Genomic DNA, 13,220 nt, shown 5'->3' on the forward strand with positions numbered 1-13,220 from the left:
GGCAAACTACTATCAAAATAAAAGCGTGAAAAGTGACGTTGCAATGCCAAAATCTCATACGGTTCATTGCACATTTTTGTTGTGTCCAAATTTTGGGGCCAAACAGTGAATTGTAGTCCATAAGATTTGGCAAAAGTGACAAAAGTACTCACACTATACACATACTCTGGTAAAAGTATAAGTACTCATTTAACGGAATCGTTTAAGTAAAGAAAACGCATAAAGTAGGCCTGAAATTTGCTTCCTGTCATATGACAATAATGTACACGCTTTGATAATTGGCTAATGGTAACAACTAAAAGAATAAATTTTGATTTTTTTTTTTTTTTTGGATTACACGAAAAAAAAAATTTTAATGCAAGAAGCCGATTGTTTTGATGCTGGCACAAGGCAACACTTTCCACAACTGCAGCAGCCCTCATGACCACACTGTCCAATGTAAAAGAGAGAGAGAGAGAGAGAGAGAGAGAGCGAGAGAGAGAGAGGTGGGTGGGGGGGTGGGGGGGTGGGGGGGGGGGCGAGATTGACACTTAATCGCATATTTATAGTGTTGTTCCGATACCGTTTTTTGGCCCCCGATACCGAAACCCAGCTTTGCAGTAGGCTATCGGCCGACACCGATACTATACCGATACTTAAGGCTTTTTTTTTTCCCTCAACTTGCAAAAGCTGTCCTGCTATTGGTTAAGAGCATTCAAGGGCCAATAGGATATCTTATATCGGCATGCAGTGAACATGTCACATACCAGTGAATGTCGTGCACGAGAAAGACACAAGATGCTGCATCCAAAGTCCTATATTAGCGTTGGATTTAATGGTATCGGCATGTTACTTGTGAGTGGTCACTGATACCGATACCACTGTTTTAATGCAGTATCGGCACCTCTGCCGATATCAGTATCGGTATTGGAACAACACTAATTTTTAGTATTGCATATTTATAGATGCATGACAGCATTTTGTGCTGAACGACATTGCCTAACCTTGCTTTCGCAAGATGAATTCTCGCGGTATTTGTGAGTTTCATACATATCCATCTACCTATTGCCAGGTTAGACATTCCCTGATACCGAAAAAAAAGTGCAAGAAAATCTCACATGTAGCAGTTCCGTATGCGATTGGCTGCGTAATGACATCTAGTGGCAGAACTGTAGTACAGCGTTCGCTTCCACTCAGAATGCACAATTTGCTGTAGACTTCTATTTTGAGAGGTCATTGGTATGATTGGTACGGTACTGGTGATTGTCTACAATTGGCAACAATTTAAAAATATAACAAAAACCCCATTGAGTTAGAGTTTTATGCTGATTAATACTAGAATTGGCATGCCGTTTCCAAAATTGCAGTCAGTTTTTCTCCGTTTTTTTCCTCCAGTATACACTCCAGATAGCAAAATTCCAGATTAGTTGTAGTGAGCCTGTACAGCAAGGAGCTGCAGCTAAATGACATGTTTTTTTTTGCGTGCAGTCGCAATTTAGACGGTAAGAAGTGTGCGCGGCTCCCAATAAATCGGTCCTATCAATATCTCCAAACCGAAATCTTGCATAGTAAGAATTAAGAGTTAGGGCTGGCATTTCTCTTCACCTTGTGCCTAAGGGCACACCATTGTTAAATTTTCTTGTTTTTTTTTAAATGTTTCAAAGCTTGTAACTGTTAAATCTTGTTTTTACATAGAAATTGATTTTAAAAAATAGAGGGATCCTATAGCTCAAAAAACTTGCCATTAAGAAAAACTGAAAAGTTTTGGATTCCACACACACAAATTTAAAAAACAGCTCTCAGACCTAACTCAGCAAAATGCCCAATTTTTAGCACTGGGAGCACATCCCAGTGCTATCAAAGAAAGCACTATCACAGTATGTCTTTCCAAATTATACTGTAAGAGGTATGTCAAAGTAACGTTTTTTTTTTTTTTTAACGGTCACACACACTTAACATTGTATTCGTTGCAAATGTAGGAATCAATACAAAAAGGACACATTAGTTGGTTAATATACACTGCAGGTTTTATTATAATTTTCATTTACTACAAGTTTGGAGGAATGGACTTGGAAATTCCAACTTTCAACCTACAGACAAAAATCTTTGTCAGAAAAAAAAACAAACAGTAAAAAACACTTCTGAGCAGTTAAGCGGCTGGAGCATCGACCAATCACATCAGGACAACCATGTGTAAAACAATTTGTACTATAGTAACAAGCATCCTTCTGTGCAGGACATGAACAAGAGCAGCAACACTTCTTAGCTGGTGTCCATCTGAGAATACAGAACCAAATTAACCATTAGACGCCTTTAAAAATGTTCATTCTTTATCAGTGTACTGAAGGAAAAACCAAACTCACTCTTGCATTGTAGGCGTCTAACTGAGCATCAAGTTCTTCTGCTGAAAGCTGCTGCTTGCTAGCACCCCCTCGGCCACCTCGACCCCGTCCTCTGAAGCCACCTGCGCCACGACCTCGGCCTCCTCTCTGCATACCACCGAAGTTTCCCCCGCGGTTCCTGTTCATTCCACCGCCTCTGGTCATACTTGGAAAAGACAACAGCACCATTACAATTGTGTCATGCTTGAGGACCAAGTTTGTTAATTAAATGACCTACCCCTGCATTGGCCGCCTCTGTGTGTCAATCTGTGACGTGACTAGCTGTATGTTCATGGGCCTCCCTGGAAGGACAAAAAAAGAAAATCAGAGATTTGGAAAATGGGCATGCATGGATAGAAGTGACCGTGAAGGCAAACCAAATTCACTTACCATCCAGCGGGATGCCATTATACTGTTTCATGGCCTTGAGCGCATCTGCCCTTCTTTCAAAGTGGACATCCGCCGTTCCTAGGCTTCGTCCTGAACGATCGTAATGAACTGCAGCCTTTTTCAGTGTCCCGAACTCGGCAAAAAGTTCCTAAACAACAACAAAGGAAACTTGAGCAACAACCTCTTAGCACCTCATCTTTGACAAAACGTGAAATTGCACCTGAATATCAGCATCAGAAACACCAAAGTCGAGATTGGAGACAAGAAGCTTCCCTCCGGTTTCCATGCCAGCGCCGCCGCCAGCTGCGCCGTTGAATCCACTGTAGCCGTTGTCGAACATGTCGTGTTGCCATTTATCTGGAAGCTGTTTGGGCTGCAACAGACGAAAGAGAACGCACCTGCTGACTTGAGGAATCCGCTTGTCTCTGTCAATCAGAGTCCACATGGCTGGGTGTTAGGGCAAGCAGAGGCTCCACTTCCAACATGGCCAGGGTGCTCAGCTCCCCCAGATGCCCACCCAATCACCACAAGCATGGCATTCCTCACAGTAGGACGTAAACAAAGGCTATAGTCTTATGGGGGCTGTATTGCTTTTAATGCATGCATTTAGCCTAGTCTGATGCTCTGTGCTTTTTTTTTTTTTTTTTATACACAAAACACCACGCATCACTTTTTTTTTTTTTTTTTTTTACATGGTCAACTGGCCCACCCAGGCTAACAGCAAATGCGGCTCGCTGCTCCCTCCACAAACAGGCGTTCCAGAAATGATCCTCAACTTCTTTGTCCCCTGCTGAAACAGCCTTGCCTCCCGCGATGAAAAATGATTCCTGGCCGACCAAAAGTTCATTCAAGCCAAAGAAACTGGCTTTTATTGTCCATGACGAATGTGGATGGATCAGAAAACTAGCATTGGTACGGCGTTTATAGGAGCGTAGTTTTAGCCGAGCGTCCATTTTGAGAACACGCCATTTTGACTCGGGCTTTGTCTGGTACGTTCAGAGACGCACTCACACACGGGCTGGTGATTAGTTGACTATCTGGAGACTATACGGGGGTGAAGTCCTCGGATGCATCCACCACTCCGCTTGAAAAGAATGCCCATTCAAATAGAGCCGGTCAGCCACTACGGGACAAAGGACATCCTGGGCGCTCACAAATTGTTGCTCCTTCCGAGATGAAAAAAACAAAAACAAAAGAAAAGAAAAAAATAAATACTGGATGCTCTCTCGCCGTTCTCCTCTTGCCGCCATAAAGCCACTCGATGAACAGCAAAGATATTGGCGGTGGACGAAAAAAATGTATTCTGCGGTAGTAGATTCAAAATGGCGACGCCAAGCCCTTCCACGATCCAACTTGTAGCTAATGGGCAAGATGGCTAGCACATTTGCTGTTTCAAAAATGGGCTTCTTCTTGAGGGGGATAATGTAACATAAGGTTGGTTCGGGAAAGGACAGACACATTAAGCATACAAATTCCTTTTAATGCTCAACCGCTCGTGTTATGATCTCTCCGTCGAGAGAAATTTGGCGGCTAGCAATCACTTTTATTCGTCGATTAGCAAGCTGGCTGGAGTATAGAAGGATGTTACCCGGGCATTCCGAAGTTTGCCCGAGGTTTTCCCCTTTCCTGCCCATTCTCATACCCTGTTGTATGGCGTCGGTCTGCCTCGAGCGCGGTTCGTGTTTTGGCGGTTCCTCATGGGGCCGGATCCTCCGCCTCGGCCTCCAAATCCTGCGCCGCTCATTCCAAGGCGCCCAGCGCCTCCTCCTCGGCCGCCGCCAACTCCTCCGCGGCCTCGGCCTCTTCCACCCCTGCCACCACCTCTCTGCTGCCTGTTCTGTTTGATAATGTCGTCTAAAGACATATCCATTTTGTCGGTCATAATGCTGTCTTCAAAAAGCTAAAACTGTTGACGAAATAATAGTAAAAGTAGGTATAACCTAATCTTGCTACACTTGCTCGTCTGCCTTCACGCGCCCGAACCACCAATACACAAAGGGCTTGCCTTACAAAACCCCCACCCTCAGCTAACCCCACGTCATCACGCATCATACGTAACTACGCACATACGTCACAGGACGTTAGATTGTGAGAAAAAAAAACAAAAACAAAAAAAACAACAACTTGAGTCACAGGCGTAAGAAACCATTTTGCCTAAATATATTTTTAGATTTAGGCAAAATGGTTTCATTCTAGACTCACACTCAAAATTTGAGTGTTTTTATTTTTTCTACCAGATCACATCACGCATCAAGTTTTGGACTAGGAATCAATTTCATATACTGCTACTAGTAAGAGGGAAACTGCTACTGTTTTAAATACTACATTAAATATTGTGATTGTTTTCCAATCTGTGCATTGTGCAAAAAAAAAAAAGTTAAAAATTATTTTGTACTATTGAATTAATGCAGTAAAGGAAGCAAAAACACAACACATTGTAAAAATTAAACGCTGCAAATGGCCACAAGGTGTCTGTGTGTGTGTGTGGTGTGTGTATGTATGTATATATATATATATATATATATATATATATATATATATATATATATATATATATATATATATATATATATCAGAATGGGTGACAATAATTTTCAACATGATAAATACTGGACTTTATTATTGGACTTTTATGTGCAAGATCATTGGCAGCCTTGGGGACATAAAACAATAAAACAGCATTGGTGCCATGGCATAGCCTGAAAGCATTTCCAAAATATACAGAAAAGTGTGGTTTCCTGTTTCTATTCTTTGCCACATGGGGGGGATATTTGCATGGTATTTTGGCTTTGCTATGGCATGCTGAGATGTTAATAAAACAGCATCCTGAATTCATTTCTTTTTCATTTAAGTGACAGCATCTTTCAGCATTCGCAAGCTGTCAATTTCATACAGTAGCATTCTGACCTGGGATATACAATACAGAGTACTTGTAGACAATTGGTCAGTATCTGTGGTAGATGAATACAAAGAGGTTTAGTGTAAAAGTATTTTATTCAACAATTTGTTGCAAGGCTTTAGGAAGAGGTGTTAATCAGTTGAGCTGAATATTTTGGGAGCTTTCTTAGTAAAGCCTGTTTGAAGTAAAACACAATTTCGGGATTAAGAACGTTGGCTTTGCATTTGGTTTTTTAAAATATGATCATCAAAGTGTGCATCAGATGTGTCACGCCGTTATGCTACACCTTATCTAGCCAACTACATTTTTTTTTAAATTTAATTTTATTTTTTTATACAAAACATAACGATAAAACAGAAAAGCCCTTTATAATTTTTTTCCCCCAGGATCATGTACGTAGCAGTAGCAAAGACTGCAGTCTTTTGTGTCCAGTGGAACAGTTTGTACCTCAGCATCTGACGCCGACAACATCTGAGGGAGGTTTACCAGTCCTTCTCATACATTAGGACGATTGTGTGGCCTTCGACATGGTTCACGACAGATTTTTAATATGTAGAACTCTTCTTCATCACTTGTAGGGTGTAAAGAAAGACAAGGGCTTGCTGTGGGCCAAAGTTCACAGAAAATTGTTTGGCATTCTGCCTCAGACTGGCAAATGGGGCTGACTTTAGATGTCAGAGGACACGTTCTCAATGATGATGGGGTGGGAAAAAAAAGTGCATGGACCAGCTTGAGGACTAGGATTTCTTTGAGTCTTGTGTGTTACGCTTCTTGAGGTCAGTCAGGTCCACTGGCGTGAAAGCTGATGATCACCAAGAGGAAAAATGTGAGTATGTCACTTTGTATTAATCCTTTACTGATGAGTGGGAGGTACATTTCATTTCATTTATGCTTACAGTGAAGGGTAGGATTTGGATTCTTCTCAACATATTGCTGTGGCCCGCGGTCATTTCGCTCGGTGTTTTGTGCTGATCTGATTTCTCTGAGCACAAACTGCCAGGCTGTGAATCAAAAAACAAATAGCTTGGTTAGTTTAGGATATCGATTTGTGGTTTTATTTTATTGAAGTAAAGACAGGACAGTACAGAAACACTCAATGTAATAATGCTGTTAATCTTAAAGTATCTTCAGACCTGCGTTGTTTAGTCCATTTTAAACGGACCAGAGTGTGAATACACACAAACGAATCCTGGTGCGGATCTAACAACCTGACCAAACACCCACTTTTTGAGATGGTCTCGGTGCGGTTAGCTTCAAGTGTGAATACAAACTACAGGCAAACTGCACCAGCTAATTGACAATGCGCTTTGTGGTGCTTACAAGCCACCGTAGCTAGGAAACGTGGGGAAAAAATAGCCCGTAGTGAATGTTGTAATTTATATGTGATCCTCCATCTTCTATTTAGCCACGTTGTTGCCAGCATTTTGTGGGTCAGGGCACGCAGAGCACATCGGCTCCTTCGGGTTACTGCATGCAATCGCTGATGCTGTTCCAAAATAGGAACCTGCATTGAATAAGCTGCTCTTGACATTCACAATTATTTTGCAGCTCTAAAAACAATACAAATATGCAAAGCAGCAATGCAGCAGGTAGGAATTCCATGTTTTCCTCCATTTCCGGGTTTGTGCTCTGCATGTCGCCCTCAACGTTTATTCTGTCCGATTGGAACACTGATTGTCACACGTGTTGATGGGTTTACAGAATACAGGTCACTTGCAAAAAATACAATGTGACCTGAGTGTGAAGAAAATGTCCTAAACTTTTAAAGATTGTTGTCATATATCAACAACGTGTTATGAAGCAACAACTGTGCAACTATTTGTCAAATTGAGTAAACAAATTATTGGACACTTTTCTATTTGAATTACTATTCATGACTTTGGGTGTGTAAATAAATAGTAATAATGACACTCTGTCTGAAATGATACTTACTATCATGGATAAAACGCACATTTTCCTCATGTGCTGGAGTGAAGAGCTCCCCACAGTTGGTAGGTGATCTTGGGCTTGTAGTCCGCTTATAACTATTCACCATTCTGGGAGCAGATGAGCTTGAGAAATGTGAAACAACCACATCAGCAGAATGAAATGCCTGAAGCAGGTACATTGGAAGAATATTAACTGATCTATTCATCTGATGTATTAATACTTGTTGTAATAATGCATAACTTACCTTGTCATTCTGTTTACAGTCGTGCTCTCTCCTCACTGCTCTATGGTGAGTACCTTTAAAGAAGTCGTTTCAAAGTCCTCAACTAGCAATGAAAATGAGCAAGAATTTTAGTCAAATCCCATGATGTAAAAACGTCAAAACACAATGGTAAACACAAAGAAAAGACACTATCTTTTCGGGATACATGGGTGTCACTTAACAGGAACGATTCAAATTAGTATAATAGTTGTTGATTCTGAGTTGTTGGTATTAACTCTATAGCAAAGGCTCGCCATACGTCAGCAGAATTGAGAAAACAATCACGGTCACTGACAAAGGAGCATTGTTTACGTTTCGACTTTTCCTCGCTCCTTTGACTCGGTTTTACCATCAGGCAACGCAACCAAAACTACAGTACATTGTAGTTTACTGTATGACCTGTTTGTTGAAAAATCCGTAAGAATTAGTGGGGTGTGCCGCCCTTTAGTAAACCCGAGGGACAGCAATCGCTGCAGATTTGCTGACACAATAAATTCAACGAACATTAGCCCGCATAGCTAGCTGTTAATTGTCTTGACGTAACGTTAGCTTCGAACGCAAAATTGTTTATCAACAAGAGCGCTAGATAAAATTATTATGCAAGGCAAAGAAATTGCATCTATGTATGACCCGAAGTAAATCAATATACAAACCTCTTAAAAATATTTCTTTAGATTTCTTTATGATGTATACGACGCTAGATTTAGCAAAATCGTTGCCAATGCCAACCAATCATTTCCGGTAAAAAACGCGGAAGTGTTCTTCTTCGGCGTATTTTTTCATTTTATCACGCCAATACGCTACATACTGCCTCTTGGTGTGGGAACACAATATTGCAAGACAGTAGAAATAATGAGAATAATGAAATAATATCTCAGTGAACTTTTGTGGCCTGCAATTCTGAGTAAACTGAGACAAGATAATCATTATTTCAGTATGTGCGTGTTCCAACAAAAAAAAAAAAAAACGGTTTCAGAACAACACGAGTTATTAATACACTTTTCTGTATTTGCATTTAATTTTTAAAAATTGTTTTTTAAAAACATTTATTTACATACAATTTTTATTTAACTTTTATGTGCAATGCATGTTAATTTGGACCCTTATTTAATCCTTTTTTTTTAATACAGCACAAAGGTCAGTGTTAAATTGTTCATGTTGAAAATGTATATAATGTTAATGTATACAATGCTACGGTGGCTTCCAATAATGTTAAATGTGTTTTTAGAAATAAAACCTTTTTCTAGTGGTTGATGAATACTTAGGTTTACCATACAATGTCAATATAACTTTCGGATTGGGTTGCTACAGCAAGTGACTACTTGCACGATATTTTGCAAGCTTCTTCTTCTTTTTTTTGTTTGTTTTTTTTTAAATCAGTGCTTGCAACCAGCAATGGTGGTCATAGGGCGCTGGCCAGGAATCAAATCCACACCATCTGTGAAAGGCAGCAGCATATGCACATACATTGCTCGTGAGGCAATATGACTAAGTTCTAATACTAACAATATTACATGTATGTAAATTCATTATGGCAAGTTGGCCACATTTTGATGATAATGAAGATCAAAAGAATCGTTTATTCCATGCAAAATATTTTACACAAAGAAGAAACTGAAATTTATAAAAATAGTCTTTATTTATGAAAATGTACAAAAATAATTATTGAAGAGAAAATAATAAGACTTTCCTTGCTGACATTGTTTTATCTTAAGCACAACTTCTATGACAAAAACACAAGACTAATATCTGATAGGGAAATAGTACAGCATTAGATATAGAGAATCAAGATTTTCCTGACTTAAGTAATAATTTATAAATTTTTATGCTCCTCTTTCTGCCCAGCAGTAAGGATTGACAGGAATAACCATCTACTGAATGTCTCCAAGTATCTCAAATCATGTGTTTTAAATTAATTTCAAAGAGTGTTAACGCTGGAAGTAATTCACAAAATTACTTAGATCTGCACATAACCCGCAACATTTGATTTAGTGACACATTTTAGACATTGTGTTACACTAAGAGACAATAAAGGAAAAAATTAGTTACTGTCAGTCACACACTAATAGTAGAAAAGAAACACAAAAATAGAAATAAACTTGAAAAAGTGACTCATTGGAGAACAGCTGCAACACCATTGATATATTAAAAACACGAAAAATTGCCATCATCATCAGTAGCAAGTTCTATGTAAAAAACAAAACAAAACAAAAAAAACCTTTGGAAAAAAACAAAACAAAACTATTTTCCAAGCAATTTGTCAGCTTTTATCTCTTCAGTTTTACTGTGGTGTCGGAAGTTCCTAATTAGATGCAATGCAGCCAGCCTCGAACAGTTTGGACAACTCTGTGCAGTCAGGGTCAATCAGGTCAGCCGGCTTCTCTCCACTCTCGTTTTCTGCCTCTTTGTTGGCTCCCAGTGAAAGGAGATAGCTGTGTGGAGCGTGAAGTTTCCAATTTCAGACAGTGTAGGAAGGATTGCATTCAATTTTTCCACATCTGCTTTGGGTTTATTCATTAACTTTTGATTATATATATTATATATGTACTATTTTGTATTTTGGTCTTTGAATGTATTGTGTGTTTTTATATTATTATCAAAATCATTTATCTACTGTCCAGATAATAATTATACGTTTTGTCAAGTGAGTGGATTTTTTTCCATAAATTTTGAGACAAAATTCAATATTTCTTAAAGACTAAGTCAACCCCAAAATCTTTCCTTATAATAATGTTCTATTTAGCCCTCCTAGTCTAAATACAGCATTCTGATTAATATTGCGTTTGTGGAATACCAGTTAAGCAGCAAAATCCACCCATTTTCATCCATCTCAGGGGGCTGCCATTTTGCCACTGAAAATGATATTGTATTTGGAGCCATGCCCCACTAGATGGCGCTGTTGAGCACTATGCAGGCTCATAATTGGTCTTCTTTACTCAACTCAACTCAACTCAACTCAACTTTATTTATAAAGCACTTTATAACAAGCATTGCTGTATACAAAGTCCTGTACATGAAACTGAAATCGGTTATGCAGTAAAGAATCATTTTAAACAACTCAAAATGAGTATTAATAATCTTTTATTTTTGTTTACGATGATGCCAATTTTGTAATTGTGGAGTGTAATAATTGAAATTGGATTTTGATTAATTGCACAGTCCTATTTTGAACCATTCAAAGGTTTTATTCATAGCCTTAATTTGTAAGGCTATGAATAAATGGTAGGCTACTTCATTTAGCGCTTTTCCACCGGATTGTGATCTTGAATTGAATTAATCTTTGCTGCTTGTGGATGTAAAGTGTCACCTTTTGTGTCCCCACTCAACTTTTCATGCCAGAGACACCACTGGCAGTTGCTAAGGGCTCAGCGAACAACCAATCACAGCTCATCTGTTTTCTTAAGCTGAGTCCTAAAAATATTTTAAAAATCTATGCTTTAATTTCCTACACTACTTATCATAATATGTGTCAAGATTGACCTCATGACCTGGAGCCTATTCTAGGTGACTACGGGTGAGAAACCTATCCTGAGCTGAGATTCAACCCCAAAACCTCTTGTGAGGCAGGTCTGCTAGCTAGCCAACAGCTAACCATATAACATTTTTTTTCTGCATTACACTTATTCTTGATCATCAGTCATTGTTTTTAAATAACTGTGTGAAAAAAAAATCCGAGTTGGTTACCTTGCAATCTCGGGGAAGCCGTCACTGCAGGCCATGTGAAGAGGCGTCCAGCCGTCCTCGTCTCTCTGATTGATATCAGCACCATACTTGACCAGCAGCTTCACCACATCCAGATTTCCTGTCAGCACCGCTTCATGTAGCGCTGCCATACCTGCAAGCACCGCACGAGGCCGCTGCAGCATTGCATCACACGCACCTCCGGCCAACGAGTGATTTAAGAAGCAGCGGTGCACCGCTCACCTGAGGGAAAGAGCGTATCCACGCGAACCTTCCTTGTTCTGATGAACCGACCAATTTGCCCCAGTTCTCCACGTCTAACGACATCCTGGAAAATGATGTCATTCGGAAAGTGCACAGTTCTCTTGACAGGTGTGATGGGTCTCACAGGAGCTGGATCTTCTCGTGCTTGGGTGAGCCGAGTTGAACTGTACCGGGAAGGGATGTACGATGACGAAGAGGTGTAGGAGGGTGTGTAGTAAGACGGGGTGTGATGTGTGCCACTATACTGGGTTGGGGTGTACTTTGATGGAGAGGTGTATGATGGTGTATAGTGACTAGATGCATAATTTGTAGGTGTGTGGTAAGTCGGTGTGTACTGAGAATGCCGTGTGTATGTTGACGCTGGAATATGGTAGCTGTACTTCATTCCTGCGCTGGTTACAGATCTTCTCCCTTGATGCTGTCAGCCCGGCAGGGAAGACATGTGAGCTCAGATAGCAAATAGTAGCCTAAAAAACAAAACAGTATATCCTTTTTGTTCCTTTTGTCCTTCTTGTTTGTCTTCTATCTTTTTAGCTTCCACATAACATGGGTCCATCTGTTCCGTGCTCAGATTGATAAAAGTTATTTTACCATCATTGTCTTTACAAGTCCTAATTCTTGTCTAGCTTGCGTGCTCTTCTTTCTCTTGATTTTTTGTCAACACTGCAATTATGTCCTTGTCGCACTGGATGCTTTCAGGCAGAAAGAACCGTCAGCTGACGGCGCAAGCCATGCAAGGACCGCTATATAGCTTCTGTCGGGCTATTTTTGGGCCTAATATCCAGTGACTTCAGTGTGAAAATGAGAAGCCCTTGTCCAACCCCACCCACTGTGAATGTGAAGTCACTTGACCAGTGCAACAGCACACGCATAAGAGAATGTTTACAGCCACGATGTTCTTTTTGAGTCTTGCAAACGTCACATATTACTGCTTCAAAAACATCACCCCCCCCTCCCCCCAAAAAAGTTATAATATGTGGTAAAAAACAAACACGTGGCAGATTCAGTATTAATTACTTATTTTTGACCACTTTCATTGTTTTTTACATTTTAAATGCACTGTGTGTAGGCTACGCCTTTATTGGTTCAACAACAGGGGATTCCTATTTTATAGCAGCAAAGTGGACAGTAGAACCTCACAAAAATATGAAATTCAACAACGTATAGGCTACAACACCATGCAATAAGAATGAGCAGCAGCAGTAGTAGTATGTACGATGACTGTACATTATTAACTCAAACACATATAAATACGTTCTATTTAAAATATTACCATGCTCCCAAAGACGTATTTATACATTTTTTAAATGTTTATTATTATAATTTTTTTTTCATGGTAGAGCATACTTGAAGGTTTTGATGCAGCCTCTGAACTGAAGAGAATGCTTGAAACAATGGTAGTTATTACAAAAAGCATCAGGTGCCAACAGAGTAT

At 39.7% G+C, this 13,220-nt stretch overlaps 3 protein-coding genes across 5 annotated transcripts; all 3 read right to left on the reverse strand.

Moving 5' to 3' along the window:
• Positions 1–1,984: 1,984 nt before the first annotated feature.
• Positions 1,985–4,777, reverse strand: alyref (Aly/REF export factor). Of its 2 annotated transcripts, none has more exons than XM_077538987.1 (6): positions 4,393–4,777; positions 2,971–3,123; positions 2,751–2,898; positions 2,599–2,662; positions 2,343–2,526; positions 1,985–2,256 (listed from the first exon to the last, which is right to left on the reverse strand). In XM_077538987.1, exons 1-6 carry the CDS (start codon positions 4,630–4,632, stop codon positions 2,242–2,244), a joined length of 804 nt encoding a protein of 267 aa, XP_077395113.1. In that variant the 5' UTR covers positions 4,633–4,777; the 3' UTR covers positions 1,985–2,241. The 2 variants fall into 2 exon arrangements, with proteins under 2 accessions (XP_077395113.1, XP_077395122.1); XM_077538996.1 differs by lacking the exon at positions 4,393–4,777 and adding an exon at positions 3,460–4,386.
• A 948-nt stretch (positions 4,778–5,725) lies between these two features.
• mcrip1 (MAPK regulated corepressor interacting protein 1) lies at positions 5,726–8,620 on the reverse strand. Of its 2 annotated transcripts, none has more exons than XM_077539899.1 (5): positions 8,494–8,620; positions 7,823–7,904; positions 7,582–7,700; positions 6,546–6,650; positions 5,726–6,451 (listed from the first exon to the last, which is right to left on the reverse strand). In XM_077539899.1, exons 2-5 carry the CDS (start codon positions 7,828–7,830, stop codon positions 6,387–6,389), a joined length of 297 nt encoding a protein of 98 aa, XP_077396025.1. In that variant the 5' UTR covers positions 7,831–7,904; positions 8,494–8,620; the 3' UTR covers positions 5,726–6,386. The 2 variants fall into 2 exon arrangements, with proteins under 2 accessions (XP_077396025.1, XP_077396097.1); XM_077539971.1 differs by lacking the exon at positions 8,494–8,620 and adding an exon at positions 8,153–8,475.
• Positions 8,621–9,278: 658 nt separating this feature from the next.
• ppp1r27a (protein phosphatase 1, regulatory subunit 27a) lies at positions 9,279–12,601 on the reverse strand. Its single transcript, XM_077540080.1, has 3 exons — positions 11,765–12,601; positions 11,525–11,675; positions 9,279–10,272 (listed from the first exon to the last, which is right to left on the reverse strand). Exons 1-3 carry the CDS (start codon positions 12,168–12,170, stop codon positions 10,143–10,145), a joined length of 687 nt encoding a protein of 228 aa, XP_077396206.1. The 5' UTR covers positions 12,171–12,601; the 3' UTR covers positions 9,279–10,142.
• Between the last annotated feature and the right edge of the window lie 619 nt (positions 12,602–13,220).

The sequence above is a fragment of the Festucalex cinctus genome, chromosome 1 (genome assembly GCF_051991245.1).
Source record: "Festucalex cinctus isolate MCC-2025b chromosome 1, RoL_Fcin_1.0, whole genome shotgun sequence".
NCBI classification, from domain to species: Eukaryota; Metazoa; Chordata; class Actinopteri; order Syngnathiformes; family Syngnathidae; genus Festucalex; species Festucalex cinctus.